Source organism: Enoplosus armatus, chromosome 19 (assembly GCF_043641665.1).
Source record: "Enoplosus armatus isolate fEnoArm2 chromosome 19, fEnoArm2.hap1, whole genome shotgun sequence".
NCBI classification, from domain to species: Eukaryota; Metazoa; Chordata; class Actinopteri; order Centrarchiformes; family Enoplosidae; genus Enoplosus; species Enoplosus armatus.
In genome coordinates, this window is record NC_092198.1 from 11,887,048 (window position 1) to 11,906,365 (window position 19,318).

Genomic DNA, 19,318 nt, shown 5'->3' on the forward strand with positions numbered 1-19,318 from the left:
CTAATATGCTTTCCAAGAACAGGAAATAGTGTCGGCACACGGGTTTGCACCGCCCTTTAACGCATCACTCCTCCAGCCCTTCCTCTCCGGAGTTTCCAAATTTTCCACTTCTCGTAAATTGAGCAGAGTTACTCCCAAAGTTGCTTAAACGCTGTATTATCCGACACGGAAATGCTTTGCAAACATAATTTCCGGTAGCACAGAATACCTTCACCGTCATGATGTGGCTGCCTTGCGGATGCGCCTCAAAGTACGCAGTTACTGTCTTCAGATCTTATTTCCATGTTTTGGGTCGCAGGAGATGCAACATAACGGCGTTTATGCCGGAGGCTGCGGGGTTTGAAGGCGCCTCGGACCGCTCAGCGCTGCAGGAGTTCTCCGTCTCCAACAGTGAGAGCTTCTGGGCCGCTGCGGCGCGCCAGAGACTGAGCTGGATCAGCCCTTTTCACACGGTCCAGGACTGTGATCTGAGCCGAGGCAAGGTCAAGTGGTTTGAGGGAGGAAAGCTGAATGTGTCCGGTAAGATTATGTTCACATTTAATTAGAATACGACCGTTAATTGGATTCATGGACATAGATTTGGTCGTTAGAATAAACTCATCCATTCAAGTCATAATCGGAGGTAGTAGGCTGTGATTTTATTTTCTCCTGACAGACAGTCAGACAGTTTTTCACGCTAAATGAAACACGTCCAGAGACGCGAAGGCATCATCATGCAAACCAGTCTCTATCAGCGTATCTATCCATAGAATACCTTGAACGCACCATGCTAATGTGGTGATGAGAGAAGCAGATTATGTGACATTTTCTCTGTGTGTGTGTGTGTGTGTGTGTGTGTGTCTGCTTTCTTTATGGCCACATGCAGTGAACTGCCTGGACCGCCACGTGCACTCCTGTCCTGAGAGGGTGGCCCTGATCTGGGAGAGAGATGAACCAGGGTCAGAGGTCAAGGTCACCTACAGGTCAGCAGGTTGGATTTAGAGTGTGTGTGTGTGTGTGTGTGTGTGTGTGTGTGTGTGTGTGTGTGTTATTCCTCCTTTCGCCTTGTGTAATGTGGTTCATTGACATCTCTTTACAGGCAGTTACTGGAGATGACATGTCGCCTGGGCAACCTGTTAAGGCGGCGTGGTGTGAAGAGGGGGGACTGTGTCACCATCTACATGCCTCCTTGCCCTCTGGCTGTGGCGTCCATGTTGGCCTGCGCCCGTATTGGTGCAGCACACAATGTGGTGTTTGCAGGTTTCAGTGCTGAGGCCCTTGCAGAGCGAATCAGAGACGGTGAGACAGTGTGACTCCCCTGCTGATGCTGTCTGACTCAGATGACAGATTTAAGAGACAAGTCTGGAAACAGATTTCCAGGACACATGTTAGTATCTTTCAGCTCTTTGTTTGGGTTTTAAAGCTGCCACTTTACTGTTCAGTTTCACAGCTCTTATTAACCATGTTTCCAGCAGCTCGCAACAGTTTTTAGTGAAAAAGCCCAGATAAACCTACTGTACACTACCTGCCCAGCACCAAACAACAGACAAACAAAGTTAGTGACTATAGTTGGTGAATATAACAGAGCATTTAACAGCTAAAGAGCCCAGTGTTTTTCTTAGGAGTTGGTGGAGACACAATATTTTTGCCATAACAACTTAAAAGGATGATTATATGTCAGCGTTGTGGTTTCAGATTTTTCTGCTTCACCCAAGTGGCCAAAAATCAATTAATGTTGCTTTAAATAAAAAAAATGTAAACATGCACCTGGACACAACTAAAACAGTAAAGCAGTGGGCCGGAAAACCAAAACAATGAGAGAGAGAGAGAAAGATGCTAAAAAGCTCCACAGAGCTGAATGGAACTGCATTTAACATTTAAAAAATAAAATAAAACAATCAGTTTGTACCCCTATGATCTGTTTTTAAGGCAGTTCAATTTAGATATTTCCAGGTGCAATTCTGACACATTTCTGCACCAAACCACAGTTCAATTTTAATATTAGTTGGCCTCACAGGATCTGGCAGGAAATACTGATTGCAGGAGTGAGATTATCTGATTTCCTGGATCAAAAGATTATGATTGGGCCCTCAATCTTCCCCTTGTTCCTGGACAGAAACTATTCTTGGGCTCTTCTCTGTATGAGGTTAAATGTGTGTGAGACATTTGTGTTTTGTGTTATAATCTAAACACAGTTAGGTGAAATGTTTATGTTACACAGGGTTTGCTAAATTACCTGTTTTTTTACCTCTAGTATGTCCTCCAGTATCACACTATTTGTAATTAAACATTACAGTAACAGTACTGTTAATTCCCAAAAAATAACTCAGTCAAAACAAAAGCCCACCTCAGCAGTCTGATTTCATAAACATCCCATTTTCAGCCCAGTCCAGCACAGTCATCACTGTGAACCAGGGCGTCAGAGGGGGGAAGGTCACTGCGCTGAAGAAGACGGTGGACACGGCTGTTCAGAGCTGCCCGACTGTACAGCAGGTGTTTGTTGCTATGAGAACAGAGAATCCGGTCGCCATGACAGCCAGGGATGTCGCCATGGAGGAGGTGAGAGAGCAGAAAGCCAATCAGAACTTGATTAAGGTATATGCACTGAGTCACTTTCCCCTGGAAAATAAAGATTTAAAAAATTGAGCTTTCTGTCATATCACACTATCCATCTATGTCAACAAGAGCTGATGTTTGAACAAGAAAAAGCAATAAAGTTCAACTGTTCAACTGGGATTCCATTACTATGCTGCGGTTACTGAATGTGTTTTTTAACAAATACACATTCACCGTGTTGTGCAGGAGATGCTGAAGGAGGATGCGTTGTGTGAGCCAGCAGCCATGGACAGCGAGGACGTCTTGTTCCTGCTTTATACATCAGGCAGCACGGGGAAGCCCAAAGGACTCGTCCACACTCAGGCTGGATACCTGCTGTATGCCGCACTCACACATCGGGTAAACATCAAGCAAAACCTGTTGCTGATTTTATTTTATTTTTCAAATCACACACAATAGTTACTGTAATAGTTACCAGTGACATCATTACTCAGTGATCACCCATCTGTGGAGGAAATCTCTGGCTGATAACAGAAGGTTACAGAGTATGGTGCTCTAGTTGTAGCACGGTGTAACATGTAATATATTGCCTCAAAACTACACTTACAGCTTTAATGGGTTATTTAGGAGCATAACAGTAAACAAAATACTGTATCCAATCGTCCCTACAATCTTCCGTCTCATCACCAGTATGTCTTCAGCTACCATGATGGAGACGTGTTCGGCTGTGTGGCGGATATTGGTTGGATAACAGGACACAGTTACAGTGTCTACGGGCCCCTGGCCAACGGGGGAACCACTGTTCTGTTTGAGAGCACTCCCATTTACCCTAACCCAGGTACGAACATCAGCAAATGTATGAAGGTATCACACTGGTCGACAAATTTAGAATAAAATAAAAACTAATCTTACATTGATACCTTTAGTTGAACAGTAAACCTTAAAATTGTTCATTTATTATTTATTCATTTATTAGCTCTAATGTTATCATTATAATGACATTTTTGTGGTCATGTTAACATAATGTTTGATGTGCTGTGTAACCGTCTAAGTATTCCCGTCCTTTGCGAAGAGCTCTGCATGCTTGTGTCTTTGTCTATGAATAACTTGAACTTGGCCATACCTTCCACGCTAAAATTAGAACTTCTATATACACAGGAGTCAGGGTCTAGTCATCATATGTGTCAGCACACACACCTTGTTATTGTCGAGACACTGTTCTCAACAACACTGGGAAGAGTTGAAAGATGTCTTCAGTTGTCAGGCAACAACTTCAGTCTAATCTCCATCTTCTGATTCTGATTTTAGATTTTCAGTATCATCTCAGTAGTCTCTTTGGACCATGCTAACGTAGACATGTTTTATTGTTCACAGGAAGATACTGGGAGATGGTTCAGAGACTTAAGATAAACCAGTTTTACGGGGCTCCCACAGCCATCCGCCTGCTACTCAAGTACGGAGACCAGTGGGTGCACAAATACGACCGCTCCACCCTCAAAACTCTCGGCTCTGGTACGCCAAATATGATGCTTAGAAATACTATTATGTGCTCAATAGCTCCCCATTAGAGGAAAATTTAGTTTTTTTGCAACCTGGTTCTCATTTGTGTAGTGATGGTCATCTGTCCTTTTTGGTTATGTTAACATTTTATGGCAACATTACTAAAACTAGAGTCTAACAAGTAACACAAGCAATCAGACAAAGTGGGAACTCCACAATTTAGCCATATAATCTGCACTTCTTTGGATCTTAAAACAAATGTGAATTTTAAAATTAATTTCCAAACTGTCCATCATATAACATCAACATATAACAGCATATAAATTATAGAACTACTTCACAGTTCAGTTTCAACCTACCATACTTACAACAGTTGTGCATGCACACAGCTTTTAAATGCAATGGACAGTTGAAATGAAATTTGGTTAAAATAATTGTATTTATGGCCACAAATGGGACCCAGATTGTAAAAATCAATTTCTGACATTTCTTTGATGTGTTAGCATACATTTATACATTTATCCAAGTTAAAATGTCATGTAAACCAGCTGGCAGCCACTTCAAATACAGTATGTATACACTCATACACACACACACACACACACACACACAGTGTAGAGTCACATGTAAAACTTCACTCTGTCGTGTACTGGAGAGTTACCCAATGAATTCCTGTCCTCCAAGAACACACGTGTTACATACTTAAAGTATAATGAAAGTTAAGCAGAGCTGGTATGTCAACATGCCTCAGTGTCCACAGCAAAGTCCAGCATGCTAGGAGATCAAACACACACACACACACACACACACACACACACACACACAGACACCTGTTCCCCTGAAACATGAAGCGTATGGGTTAAAATACAAAGCTTGACATAAAGAATGGAAATCCTCCAGCTATCCCGAACACATCTTCTTTTTGTTTTTGCAAAACACATAAAAATACACAGAAACAAAAACAAAATGTGACTACATTATATGTTTTAAGCTGTCCTTGTGTGTGCAGTGGGTGAGCCCATCAACACTGAAGCGTGGGAGTGGTACCACAGAGTGGTTGGGGACGGACGCTGCCCTGTAGTGGACACCTGGTGGCAAACAGGTAACTGGGAATACAGAAAACAGTCTTGGTTTAACAGTTTGTTCACAGCAGTGTCAAAACCATTAACCGGTTAATGAATTAATCCACATAAAATTAATCAATCATAAATCTTCTATTCAGTTGGGTCATTTGTCAAGCAAGCATCCCAGTCATTTGCTGTTCTTAACACAAACAGTCTTACATGACTACATGAACGAATTAAATGACTAATTGATTATTAAAATTGAGTGATTTATTTTTAATAATAATGATTTTATTCAGTGACTCTTTTCAACGCTAAATTGATGCAACTTTTGAATCTTTATCAGACTGTGTTTTGCATGTTTTAGACTACGCATTGCTGCTGCCAGCTGCATCACTGCTGGATGAACTGGTTCAGTACTTCAGCCTACACTATAGCTGCATTGTGTCCAGGATTACTCTACTGTCACACAGTTTTGCCTGTGTACTTTACAGTACATTTTGTATTATGGCCCTGTCTAACTAATGTCATCACCAATCAACCAAATCTAATTTATTGTGCTCACAGTGGACTTGGTTTTGTCTCTCATGCTGTGAGTCTTATAGTAGCATTTCATCACTTGTTCGCACGATCACAATCCCTCCAGAAAAGGGCAGTTAAGTTCACAAACTCTTCCTCGACCACAGCCACGTCTGCAGGAACTAAAGCAGCCAATCAGTCGGTCTTAAAGGGGAGAGCAGTCTGTTCCGTCCTTCCAACAATAACAGTGTTACATAACATCGTGACTGTGGACAAGTGTGCATATACATACACAACATTACAGTAGAGAGTACATATACAGTTCACACTCTCTATGACACACACACATATGCATAGTGAGGGGAAGTATCTATCAGGACTCCCGAATCAAACCAGATGTTTTCCTCTCAGAGTTGAACATCCGACTTTGGGATCAGCACAGAAAACCAGAGGCATGAATAAATCTCGACCTCAACCTTTTTTTCTTGATACTGAACAATAACAGTCAACATTAACACCAACACCATGTAGAGAAATCCAGGTAGCAATAATTTCATCCCTGCTTCCCTGTTTTGTTTGTCAAAACGCTCACCTAAGCCAGTTGAAGTTTGGATATGTTTTGACCGCAGAATGCAAATGTTATGATTGTAGCTGCCAAAAGTGCCACATCACAAAATGGATCACGGTCTGGAGAGACTCAGATGAGTCTACTTACTTCCCCCGTCAGATGAGCGCATTTCATAGACAGATAAAAACTACAAAAACTTTAAATTTGCTCTTCAATTCGTCTCCATAGTTTCTACATTCTTCAATGCTTATGATACACGTTAACAGAGTGAAATAGAAACTATATACTGTATACTTTACTGTGTAATTTGTGGCAGAATACAATGCCGTGACAGTATAATTACAGTAATTGCAATGGGTGTGACAAACTTGCAGTGAAATTGTCCTTCACCCTTGTATAACATCTGATGTCACTGCAAAATTACTACATAGTACTTATAATAGTTATATAAGTACTTATGATGGGACATAATGACAGCATGTTAGAAATCAGCTGATTTCGCTAATAAAATCAATTTTGCGGATGAACACAGGACCCAACTGACACTATGTGTTTCATCCTCAGTCCCTTCAAATTACATTGAGTAATGACCAAATGGAGCAAAGCTGCGTTAATTACCATACAAATGGCAAAAATCTATAATGAATTGACGATAATTAAACATCAGAGCATCATGAGCTTGAGAATTACAGACACAGATATGACCCAAATACCCTACTTCAGTAAAAAGGATTATATTATGATGTTATTTTCCTGGACCAGTGTTTCCAATTAGTACTAAGTGGCATTATTCATAAATGCCATTTGGTTGATCTGGGAGCAAGTAGCCTGTTTAGAGGGAAAATTAGATTTTGATCCGCTGTTGGCATACGGCCTCCATGTTGGATCATACAGGACAAGAAAAAAGAAAAAAGTATTAATATTAGTAGTATCAGTATTAGTATCAACATGTTTAAATTCTTACTTTTAAGCATTTATTTAAAACAGTAGTTTGATACTTTGGGATATACGTTTTTTGCTTTCTCGCCAAGTGTTAGATATGAAGATTGATAACACTCTCAGCTACAGCCAACAACCCGTTAGCTTAGCTTAGCATAGCGACGGAGAACAGGGTGAAACAGCTAGCCTGGCTTATGCGGAATAAACACACATTAGAGTGGCATCGATCTTCTCATCTAGGTGAATAAGCACATTTTCCAAATGTTTTTTAATGTTGAAGACAGCCTTTACTAAGTTTGAAAGAGGCTCAACTGAAAAGTGTTGACGATTTTTGAGGGGGGATTTTAGTCCAGAAGTCTCACGGTTACAGTTGATTTGAACAGGATGCCAGTCGCTAATGCTATTGTGGGATCATCTGTTGTGTCCTACTTTATAACCGGTCCCCTCTGTTGTCTCCGGCACTGTTGCCACCAACACCACCAGGCGGATTACCAGGGTCTCTGACGTCCGGGCAAACCTAATTTAATTTACTTAGTATGGCAGTAATTCCACATCTACATCTATAGTCATGAAAAGGGTTAGTTGACTCAGTTGTCATTTATATTCTCCTACTCTCTCCTCTGGCCCTTTCATTTTTTATTTTACTTTTTCCCCACTCTGCTTCAGGGCATCTTCAGTGCTTTAAAAAAAATGGTTATGTTTTTCCATTTTGGTTGATTCTTTGTTTTGTGTGATGGGTGTTGCACTGTATTAATCTGGTCTTGACCAGTCTGGTTTAAATGATAAGTCTGATAATATTCTATATTTGTCTTATCAAAAAAATCCCATGAAGACCAAAACCAAACAATGAATTGATACTAACAAGTATCGCCTGTGTAGCCAAAGTCCCTGTCATCAGTGAGCCTCACCGTTGCACTGGGTGACATCTTCCTTCATTACTAAAAAACACTGGCCCTGCAGTTTATATTGAGTCGATCCCACATACACCGTCCTGCTACTGTAAATACTCACTCGAGCAGATGTGTATTCATTCGCAGCTAGTCCCCAACAAATTCCCTACGTACTCTCGTTTGGGCAATGTTTGCTAACAATTACAATCCCAGCCGTTTTTAAAAGATTAGACAACATATCTGTCACCTGTTTTTAAAGATGTACATCGATGTGCTCAGGACTCAATGCCACAGACAGGGTAAGGATATCCCTTTTAAATGTACTTTGCATTGACAAACACATTGTTGGTTTGTGTCTTTTTATAGCATTTGTTGACAATAAGTAAAATATAGGATAACACCAGCTTTATAATCTGCCTTGTTTTGCTCTGTGTTCTCAGAGACAGGTGGTATCTGCATCGCCCCAAGGCCATCGGACCCAGACGCAGAGATTGTCCCAGGAATGGCTATGAGACCTTTCTTTGGCATTAAGCCCGTGCTCATGGACCCTGAGGTGTGATGCTCATCCCTGTGTGTGTAGCGTGCCATCCCTGCAAATGTTGGGCGGCTGGGAACGGCCCGAAGGGAGGGTCAGATTAGGATTATAAAATAGTCACCAGCTGTGTCACTTTTGATACCCACCCTGCTCCCACCCGTCAGTCCCACTGCGTGCCAAACTCCCCATTAAAAATCTGCCATACTTATTGCAGTTGCACAGATTGTGCAGACAGTTGGAGTCATGTCTCTGAGCGGATCTCTCTTCCTCCCTCTCAACAAAAACACACACAAACACCCACACACAGCATTTTGAGAGCTTTGATATCCACAGGGTTTAATGTGGCTCTATAGGTTTTCTATCAGTCTTGTCTAGTTGTTGGATCAACAAGGTTTCACTGACCATACAATGCTGGAAACATGCACCAAAATAATACTTCACATAGCACAATTGCACTTGCTCTTAAAGTCCTAATTTGCATTTATGACATTGACAACTCAGTTATTATTTTGTTGTCCTTGTTTCTTGTGTTAACATTTTCTTCAGGGGAAAGTTCTGACTTCCAACCACACATCTGGAGCTCTGTGTATAGCTGAGCCTTGGCCTGGTATGGCCCGAACCGTTCATAACAACCACCAGAGATTCATTGAGACCTACTGTCAGCCTCATCCTGGTACAGTACGATGCGTTCAAGATAAAACTGTCTCTGTTTTTACGGTGCTTCTCAACTCCTATGTTTTTTCAGTGAAGACCAAAACTGGAAATTCAACTGTCACTTGTTGATAGCCTCTAAATCCCCGTCTTTGCTCCAACAGGTTACTTCTTTACTGGAGATGGCGCCTATCGCTCTAAGGAGGGGTATTACCAGATCACTGGCCGCCTCGATGATGTCATCAACGTGAGCGGTCACAGGATTGGGACAGCAGAGATAGAGGATGTGGTGGTATGGTCAATCAATGATTATCAAATTAGTTTACTGTCTTTGAGCATTGCTTGCTACATTCATAAATATTAATATAATGGAAACATGCTAATGTTTGTGTAGAAGAAAATAAATTATAGCATTAATATCATTAATAAAATTATATTCAAAAGTAGTAAGGAAAAGGGTTGACATCTTTCATTAAAACTGCATTTTTTAGGTCCTTTCCCTAATGTTTAATCAAAGAGACATACATGTTTTTTGCCATTTTTTCCCCAAAGCTCAAGCACTTAGATATGTTCTCCTGTAGTGTAAAGTGTACAGACGCTTGTGATTTCTGTAACAGAATCAGTGCTCTGCAGTGGCCGAGTCTGCAGTCGTAGGATACTCACACAACATCAAAGGACAAGGTGAGCAAGAAATCTTTTTTCAGCGTAATTCAGTCACAAAATGTGTTTCCTACATAATGTAGTTCACAGGGATGTGTAAACATGTCATAGCAATGTTATTTAAGAATGTCCATCATACTAAAGACAGTTTTCTCTCTTGTGCTGTCAGGCATGTATGTCTTTGTGGTGCTAAAAAAGGGTGTTGACGTCCAAGAGGCGAACCTGTCCCGGCAGCTAAACGACATGGTATCTAAAAAGATTGCCAAGTATGCCTGTCCAGACTACATCCAGGTAATTCTGTCTCATTGACTTTAAACTGAAAGCAGACATTTAAGACTAACTTGTATTTTGACCAAAAAAACACAAAAAAAACACCATGTGGCTTTCTCACAGTTCGTCCAGCATCTACCAAAGACACGCTCAGGTAAGATAATGCGGCGGGTACTGCGGAAAGTGGTGGAGCGAGACTTGAACGGGTTGGGTGATCTCAGCACGCTGGATGACTCTGCAGCAGTTCAAGAGATCATCCAAGGTCACCGTGAACTCTGTAGTAAACAACAACCACAATGACGGCTTTTCTGAAAACATTCTCATCTAAAGGAGTATGAAAGCGATGTTACTCTCCATTTCACTTAACCACTTGTGACATTGTATCAAAAATGATATTTAAGGCCAAATATTCTTTTGTTTTTATTGCACATATGAAATTTTTATGAAATCAGGTAAACAACTCTTTAAAACTGTATGTATAATCCACAGATGTTCTCTGCTCTTGATAGGAGTTACAAGGAGCTGAGAACATTGTGTGTTTTTATTACACAACTGGAAGTAATATTCCCGATGTAGTGATTGTAAACATAATACAATAAACAAATGTAATCTCACATAAAGGTGCACAAAACTTACTGAGTCTAAAGTGTCCTTTTTATTTCCTGATTTGTTGTCATGATAGATGAATTTACTCATATCCATCTAAACCTTTCGTTTGTTGAAGTCTTTGGTCCAAAACATTTTGGTTGAGCTCTCTGTCCTGACCCACAAGCATCCATCAAACCTTTGTTGGAAACTGATGATGATGTTGCACTCTCACCCATTTTCTTAACCTTGTATTTAACCAAGAAAGCTGGTGAGAAACAATACCTGTGGACATGAGTAGATACATAAATACACACAAACTGGGTGTGTACAGTTGGCCACTTCCACTGAAGGAACAGGGTTTTAAAAGTACCTTGTTGAAGAGCACTTGAATGTTAGTTATTTTCTGTTCTCATCTCCCACATTGATGCTTCCAGCATGTCCAGGATGTCAAAGAGATGACTCTGCAGTCACGTGGCTTCTTCTCTGAGACTGAGGTTCACGCTGCCTCCTTTTAATTTAGTTAACTCCCACCGGCCTCCTCCACACAATTTCAACTGGACATCATGGTACTGTGAGAAATTGAAACACAGTGTTAATACCCTTCGTAGATTTAGACCGATTTGAGAACAAAGCAGGTGGAGGTAAGTGCTAAAACGTAAGAAAACTGACATATTGAAACCAAATAATCATTGACTGACAAAAAAGCACACAGATAAACTGGTTGCCCTTGTGGACTGATTAATGTAGTATTGGCATTTAGCCGAATTGGCTAAATAGCAAGCAATGCTTGAAGAAACTGTAAACTACAAACAATCTGAGATGATATTTTTTAAGTGTTTAAGTGTTTTTTAAGTGGTGCAAAATGGCCTAACGTGAAGCCAAGCTGGTTGTGGGACACCTGGTCAGGGCAGGATACATTCAGTGTGTTCAGTCTACCTTCTCCAGGCTGCTCCGGTGTCCCAGACTGACCAAAGTCATGCCGAGCTGTTTACAGGTTCGGTACAACTGTGCTTCTGCCTCCTCCGTCAAAGCACTGGTCGCCTCATCCAACACTGCAAAAAAAGAAAAAAAAATAATAATAAAAATGTAGCTCCGGTCTGGGTCACCTCCAACGAAGAGGACAGGATGAAAACATGCAAATGTTTTACATCTGAAATGCAAAATGTAGGTGTTAAATCAAAGACAGTGGGCAAGGTTAACTGAAACTGTCAGACCCACTATAAGTCTTGGTTCCTCAGATGATTTCATGAATACATTAGTGACATCCAGAACAACATACCTGCATATTTGGGCTGCAGGTAAAAGAGTCGAGCAAAGCAGAGACGTTGCATTTCACCTGGAGACAGAACATCATACCTGCAGAGGAAAACTGCAGTCAGAGTCTTTGTGGCACATTTGAAGAAGCAGAGTGTTTCTGCACAGTAACACATAATATACACATTTATTGTTTCACGTCGTCATCGTTCTTTCTACTTGTATTTTCTCTTACCAGTTCCAGTCCACCTTTTCATCCAGCCCGCCGGTCCGTTTCAGGAGACTGGACTGGAGCACAGATAGAAGTTTGATTCGGGATCAGTGGATGTCCAAATTCAAAATAATTTAATGAAATACTCAAGGTGAATAAACAATTTAGCAAAAACAAACTGAAGAGTTTACTTTAATGGAATATACTGTAGGATGAAGTCACTCACCACTCCAGCTAGTTCCAGGAACTGTATAATTCTGTCATCATCCACTGACCCTGAGAAAAGAGCACATTATTATAAATGTCAGGCAACGGCTTTTAATGTTTAATGTAAATGTTCTAGGAGTCCAAATGACACTTTTGTGTGCCTTTATATTATATTCATTTGTATGTTTGTAGTTTTTGCTAGAAACATACAAAAGAATGTGAAAGCTGATACCTGATGCAGGGTAAATATCCTTCAATGGGTAGATCACCTGATGGAGAAGAGAGGTCCGGTTAATCCTCATTCATTCTAATCTGTTTGATTTTGGTAGATTTCAGCTCTTGCAACAAGCATAGCATCTAAACACATATTCATTCATTATTTTACAGGCTCTATAGAGAAACAACGTAGAATAAGAGAGCGACCTGCTCACGCAGTGTGCCATCAGTCAGGTAAGGTTTCTGTGGCAGGAAGAGGGTTCCTCTGGGTCCAAAACATGTGGTCATCTGGACAAAACCTGAGGAGACAGACGATGTCATGAAGCTACTAATGTGTGGTTAAGTTAAGTTTTTTTTTTTTTAAATCCTTTGACCTTTGTGCAATTTTTTCCTTTTCATTAAATGATTTATTTATTTAAATTATAAAAACGTATGAAGAACAAAACAAAAATGCTACGCTCTGCCCGTCTCATAAGAAAAGCTGTACAGAAAACAGTCTGGATCATGTGTAGATCGCTCACCTCCTGTCTCCTATCAGATCCAGTATCTGTAAAAACAAAACTTGCACAAGGAGCCTAGTATCCTCTACCCTTAAAAATATGTCTCAACAACATCTCAACACTTCAATAGACAACGTTTGGAAACTTTTCCAAGTCTCTTGCCAATACGTCTGCATATTATGACCTATTTTCAGACATATTTCTGTTTTGGTTATTGTTTTAAAGGATAGGCTGTGATACAAATGTGTATTTAACTAGACAAAACCAGGAAGGCAAAACATGACCACATAATATGAAAAGGTATTTGAAGTAAAAATTAAAATATTTTAAACTATAGGATACACATAAACAATTTATTTTCATCAGCTTCAATTAATCAAAATGTTGTTTATGTGCGTACCATAATTAAAAGTTTGTCAGTTCTCACTTTTTATTGTTGGTATGTGTCTTCTGTCAAGCTCATGAAAATAATGAAGGATGTGCACATTGGTCCTCTGTTTCTATTTTTAAATACATACAATCATTCCAGTTGCAGTTATTATTACAGCCTCCACACCTTTTCATTAAGTCATATTCACTCACATTAAAACTTAAATAAAACTGGTTAAAACTCAAACTTAATCTTTTCTTTCCCTCAGACAACAGCCTAAGTGCCGCTGCTCTCTCACCGCTGTGTGCCTCCCAGAGTCGGTTGAGGACCCTCAGTAGTGACGTCTTGCCGGTGCCCGTGTTCCCCACCACCAGTAGATGTGCTCCTTGGCTGATTTTCAGACTCAGATCCTCCACCAGCAGCTGGTCTGAGTAAGGAGATTTGTATGAAAGATGGTCCAGGATGAAGGCAGTGTCCACAGGGCCTGCGTGGACATTGAAGTCACTGTGTGGAGAAATTAAATAAAAAACAAAAGACATTTGGAGGCTGAGAAACTTCGTCATCTTCTTTGCTCTTTGTCTTTTTTAAATCTAATTAAATTTTAGCCATGTGTGCATTATCTTAACATGCAGTCTGTTGCTTATATCTCTTTGACTGTACTTTTTGGCAGCAGAGATTAATGTAAAAGTGCTCACACAAACCTGTCAAAGTCATAGCTTTCCCCTGATGCCGGGTCATAGTCACACTGCTTGCGTAGGACCTCATCCATCACCTCCCTCAGCTCCCCAATTCTGACCACAACACACACACACACACACACACACACACACACACACACACACACACACAGATTTGGTGATAGAAAGGTGGATGGCATGCCCAAACGCTGCTGTCATCATCTGTCCTCCAAGAAGTGAATTTAAGTATGCAGTGTGATACCTGTGGGTGTATCCAGCCACGTCTGACAGAGTGGTTGACAGGTCTATTAGCTGCGTGAAGCCATTTATCAAGTAGATGCAGACAAAGGCGTTCTGAATATGAACAAGGAGAGGGAGAACTGGAGCAAAGACTAAATAAGAGACAAGACTATTAAATAAAATAAGAGTGTTTGAACACTGAACGAAAGGCAGTCACAACAAGGCACATTGAAAACAAGACAAAAGGAATTTAACTACACTAACTACACTTGTCTACATGTGACATGACACAGTTTTGAAGCTACAATAATACTTCTTTATATTTAGAAGTGAGATCTCTGTCTAACAACAGACAACACCTGAACTCATGAATGTAGGGGAATGGTTTTATCAGGAGAGAAAGCTTTTGCTGCCACCTAGTGGTTAAATTAGCAACAAGTTCCCATTCAATGATTCTGTGGTGGCCATACCCTCTGCTATCTCTCAATTAAACTCTGAGAGGAAAAGGTAACTTACTTGGGGTAACTGGGAGCGATATTCACACTTCTACTGATTTAGATGCAAAAGTTCTGAAAAGTAGGGAAAGGAAAAAAAGCCTACCTTACTGATGAGTGCACTGAGTTCACCAGGAGTGAGACCATCATAGATACCAGTGAAGATGGGAATGGCGATTATAATGTAGCTGAGGAAACCACCAAGGTAGTCAAAGGTGTTTACCCCAACTGAGAGAGGAGAGGTCAGAAGTCAACAACACAAGTTTAATCAAAACAACCAATGAAAGATATGGGGGTGTATGTATGGGATGTTCTTACTATACAGCCAGAGCTCTTTGTTTATTAGACTCTTTTGAGTTTGCAACAGAGCCTGCAGTCTTCGGTCGGTCCTCATTAGCTCCACTTTACCGGCTCTACAAACACAGACAGCAGCTTTTTTTCTAACCTGCTTTAACTCCATGACTGGTGTGACTTGGTGCGTCAGAACGATTCAGATAGTGCCTGATTTCATGCGTTTGTGCCTCACCTGTAAAAAGCTGCAGACTCTGCATTGACACGGATCTGCATGTGCTTGAACCTGAAGATACAAAAACATATCTCTGAAAATAAAAATATTGTTTTCACTTTCAAGCAACACAGTTTAAGATGTAACACCATTTTCATGTTCCCCCCTGCAACACTAAATCACATTGTTTTAAGCTGTGACAATTATATCAAATTACAATTCCTCTTCAGGAAAAGCTGACGCATATCCTGTGTTATTTCCTAAGAGGCAAAAGAAACTGGGCCAAAGTCTACAGATACTTCCTCTTAATAAAGGACTGATTTCCTTGACAATATACATCAAATGGAGCTGGCAAAATACCCAACCACTCTGATCAAGTTCACACACATTTAAGTCAATCCTGCTCTGCCTCTGTCTTTCAGCACATATTCTTATTGACACAGACACTCGTGTGTTCATCGCTTGATATATCACTTACATACTGCACTTACCTGAAGTCTCCCTCCAGTTTTTCTTGCTCAAACAGAGTCGACACAATCGGCCCCATGAGGATTTTATTGGAGATGGTCCCAATCACAAAGTAGCCAAAGATACTCACAGGACCGATCCAACCGGTACTGCAAACCAAGGCAACTTTATTTATATAACCCTCTTCAAAACACAAAGGCAATTCAAAGTGCTTTACATAAGGCATTAAAACAACATGACAAAGTCAATGAGAAGGAAAACTTTAAAACACAATGAATCTAATGAAACACTAAATCTAACACTTAAAGCATACAAAGGATAACACTCAAAGAAATAAAAAAATATATAGTGTAATGTTGCTGTAGTAAGAGTGCAAAAGTAGAGCCTCACATTTAACAATGACAAACTCTTTTAAATAGGTTTAGAGTTGCCGCAGAGTTGGAACAGATATATAGTACGTTTTTCCTGTTTTCTCTCTTTCATAATATAGAGTCACTGACAACAGGTGGACTTTCTCATCTCTGAAACTAGAGACAGAGAACACATCGGACGTCTTTATTTTTGACAACGTTCTGATTTTCTCTCTCTCTCTTTGGATGTAAATGGGCCTCTCTCAAGCACAAATGTTGGCAAATGTGGCTGTAACAACGCAATACCTTAACAGAGCACAATGTATGTCTCTGATGATGCTTTAAGTTCAATGTCAGAGTACGTGTTAAACTTGTATGAGTGTGACATATTACAGCGCATCACATGCTGCCACGGTACTCTACAAACTCACCTATAAAAGCAGTGGTAGGTGTAGTAAGTCAGTGTGAACGGTGATACAATCAAACGACTAGCCATGGTGCTCATCTGCTTACACAACCTCTCTACATCCTGACTGATTCGCTGGTCTCTGCAGAAAGAAAAGAAAAAACAAGCCAATGAATTCATTCCACTGTATGATGATGTTTAATGTTTTAACAGCCACATGATCTTGTACAGAAATAGAGATAGATTTTAATGGACACTACCACAAAGTACAGATATGTGTATACGGGTAAATATTGATGAATTTAAATTGCATTTGTGTCCATATTCTTAAAAAAAGCACTAGAGAAGGCTACAAAGAAGAAAACCATTAAAGCTTACGGATTGTCTATGTCCTCTCTGAGTACATTGAGTGTATAATAGACTCGGCCCTGGAAGTAGTCTGTATGGAGGCTCTCAGTTAGTGTCTTCCTCCAGCTAACGTACATCTGATTGCAAATGTACTGGTCGACACTTTTCATCTGGGAAAGGGAGAGAGGAATACAGAGAGAGAAAATATGAGTAAAGTATATACTACATATGATCTCTATGAGACTAACAGGAACAAAAATAACAGTTAACAGTAGTTAACAGTTTCCTCAGAATAAACTCAATATTGTAATAGGTGTTTGCAGTTTCTCAGGTTGAAAATCAAAGTCTAGTATCAAGATCAAGTGTGTGCAGGCTGTAAAATGAACATGTCAGGCTGTCCTGACCTTGTAAAGTCATTCAATAAAATACAAAAAACTATGGACCTGATTTTTTATTTGTTTCAGTACACATCTAAATATATCTCTAGGCAGCTAATGTAACTAGGAACATAGGATTTGTCCCCATTATAATAACAGTAACGTTGTATTTTAATCACGTCAACAAATTATTTAATAGAATTTAATTGGTAGAAAGACTGTTACTGTGGCAATGATCTGTATAATAATAAACAAATCAACTCTCTGAATATGGTGTGCTATCCAGTTGATAAATAAAACTATGCTCATATTTTTAGAAATAAGTCACTGTTCATAACATACAGTATACACACAAACAGAGAAAAGTCAAACAAGCACCAACAGCAAATTGAGATTTTTCAAGAAGATGGCATGATGAAGAATAAACCTTTTGATCAATAATACATGTGGAGATACTATCCTTGGAGTTTTGAGTAAAAATCTGTGTCATGATGCATTAAATATTGTCTCACGCAAAGAAAAACAAAGAAAGTTGCAGAATCTAAAAGTTTAAGTACTAATACTTTTATCAATACACTATGTCTGCAGATCAATCAGAAGCAGAATTGGGCACGAAGGAAAATGAGAAGAGAGACGTACAGCTGTGTTTGCACATGCATGAAGAGTAAAAACTGTTAAAAGACCAAATATAGGGTTGAACTCTTTTAGTACTTTTTTTGGTATTCTTCGACTACTATTGTCATTAGGTAAGTCAACTTACTGTGGAGTTGAGCAAGATGAGCACCATAGCTGTGCTCACCAGACTCTTGAAGCCTGAGTAATCTTTGTCTGCCAGCACATTGTAGAAGTGGCTGGGGAGGACACCCACTTGGTAAATAATCAGCTGCTCTGATGGCAGAAAAAAAAAGATGTGTTAGCGCATTGTTGGGAGACGGTTCAAACAGTGACGCGTAAAACACTGTAGGGAAATTAGGCAACACTTTGAGCTAAAGGTCAGCAGGAAAAACATAGTAAGCAGTCTAGTGCTATCTGAAGTTTAGTTTTACAATGCCACAAAAGGCATTGTCCAACAGGCAGTGAAGGTGTTTCATGATGAGGCTTCACGAAAGAGACAAAACCTAGTTTACATTTCATTTACATAGCTAGCTTGATCTGATTGTGACCCTTTATTTCTCCTTTTACTTCTCCTCTTGCACATAGTTTACATGGTTTTTGTTACTCCAGCAGTTACCTGTCAGAGTGACACCGAGCAGCGTCACAAACATCAGAGCACTTTGACTGGTCCATGATGGGAACAGGACCTTCTGGATGCTGCAGAACCTCTGAACAAACTTCCAGTCTAATTTTGGTCTGAAGTTGCACAGCAAAAGACATAAAGTTGAAATAGGAAGTTTCAACATTTGAATCTAATGAACGTTGTCATGCGGCACTACTTCGTTTCCTGTCTGGAATGTACAGTCACTTCAGAAATATTTTACTGTGTACTTGTGTATAATGTAATAACATATATGATGAGGTTAGTTAAATTATAAGAGCAATAACAGAAAACCTTGCTGTTAAGATGAGCAATAATACCTCCCCACAAACTAGCTACATCTCTATCAGTTTCTTGGAAGTGTAGCGACAGTCTTACCTTTTTGTCCCTCTGCCAGTTGACGTTTCCAAACGAGGCATCTGCACTGGCGGTAGGGGACTAATATTTCTCCCCAACAAAACTTGACATACGTCTTTCGTATTTGTTGATGTAACTGCTAAGCCAATACTAACCAGAAGGGCAAGCTAACTAACCAACGTCTCAAGCAACAAAATAGAAGACTGTTAACGCTAACAATTATAACGGTTAAAAGCGAGGAGAATAACGAACAACTTTCGACTATTATTATTATTTTAAATAAATATTACTTTTACGGCTTCATTAATTAGCTTAAATGTAAGGTTAGCGTCGTCTAGCCGACCATTACTGACGACTCTACTGC

General features: G+C 40.0%; 2 protein-coding genes across 2 annotated transcripts; one reads left to right on the forward strand and one right to left on the reverse strand.

Annotated features, from left to right (window-relative positions):
• The first annotated feature begins 221 nt into the window (after positions 1-221).
• On the forward strand, positions 222-10,766 carry LOC139301872 (acetyl-coenzyme A synthetase 2-like, mitochondrial). The gene is made up of 14 exons (XM_070925358.1): positions 222-519; positions 866-962; positions 1,079-1,278; positions 2,363-2,538; positions 2,782-2,934; positions 3,226-3,373; positions 3,910-4,047; positions 5,045-5,137; positions 8,456-8,568; positions 9,097-9,223; positions 9,366-9,493; positions 9,819-9,882; positions 10,031-10,152; positions 10,255-10,766. Exons 1-14 carry the CDS (start codon positions 222-224, stop codon positions 10,429-10,431), a joined length of 2,034 nt encoding a protein of 677 aa, XP_070781459.1. The 3' UTR covers positions 10,432-10,766.
• Positions 10,764-19,077, reverse strand: abcd4 (ATP-binding cassette, sub-family D (ALD), member 4). The gene is made up of 19 exons (XM_070925359.1): positions 18,976-19,077; positions 18,574-18,692; positions 18,103-18,230; positions 16,996-17,135; positions 16,643-16,759; positions 15,885-16,010; positions 15,415-15,465; positions 15,207-15,301; positions 14,995-15,116; positions 14,417-14,508; positions 14,179-14,268; positions 13,776-13,981; positions 12,815-12,906; positions 12,624-12,660; positions 12,411-12,460; positions 12,209-12,261; positions 11,999-12,075; positions 11,656-11,771; positions 10,764-11,288 (listed from the first exon to the last, which is right to left on the reverse strand). Exons 1-19 carry the CDS (start codon positions 19,014-19,016, stop codon positions 11,187-11,189), a joined length of 1,854 nt encoding a protein of 617 aa, XP_070781460.1. The 5' UTR covers positions 19,017-19,077; the 3' UTR covers positions 10,764-11,186.
• Positions 19,078-19,318: the final 241 nt, after the last annotated feature.

Coding starts and splice junctions, on each gene's coding strand:
- LOC139301872 (XM_070925358.1), top strand. CDS start 222: ATGTGGCTGCCTTGCGGATGCGCCTCAAAGTACGCAGTTACTGTCTTC. Junction 963..1,078: donor GAGGTCAAGGTCACCTACAG/GTCAGCAGGTTG, acceptor ATCTCTTTACAG/GCAGTTACTGGAGATGACAT. Junction 10,153..10,254: donor CCTGTCCAGACTACATCCAG/GTAATTCTGTCT, acceptor GCTTTCTCACAG/TTCGTCCAGCATCTACCAAA.
- abcd4 (XM_070925359.1), bottom strand. CDS start 19,016: ATGCCTCGTTTGGAAACGTCAACTGGCAGAGGGACAAAAAG. Junction 12,461..12,623: donor GGATATTTACCCTGCATCAG/GTATCAGCTTTC, acceptor CTCTTTTCTCAG/GGTCAGTGGATGATGACAGA. Junction 11,289..11,655: donor ACCGGAGCAGCCTGGAGAAG/GTAGACTGAACA, acceptor AATTTCTCACAG/TACCATGATGTCCAGTTGAA.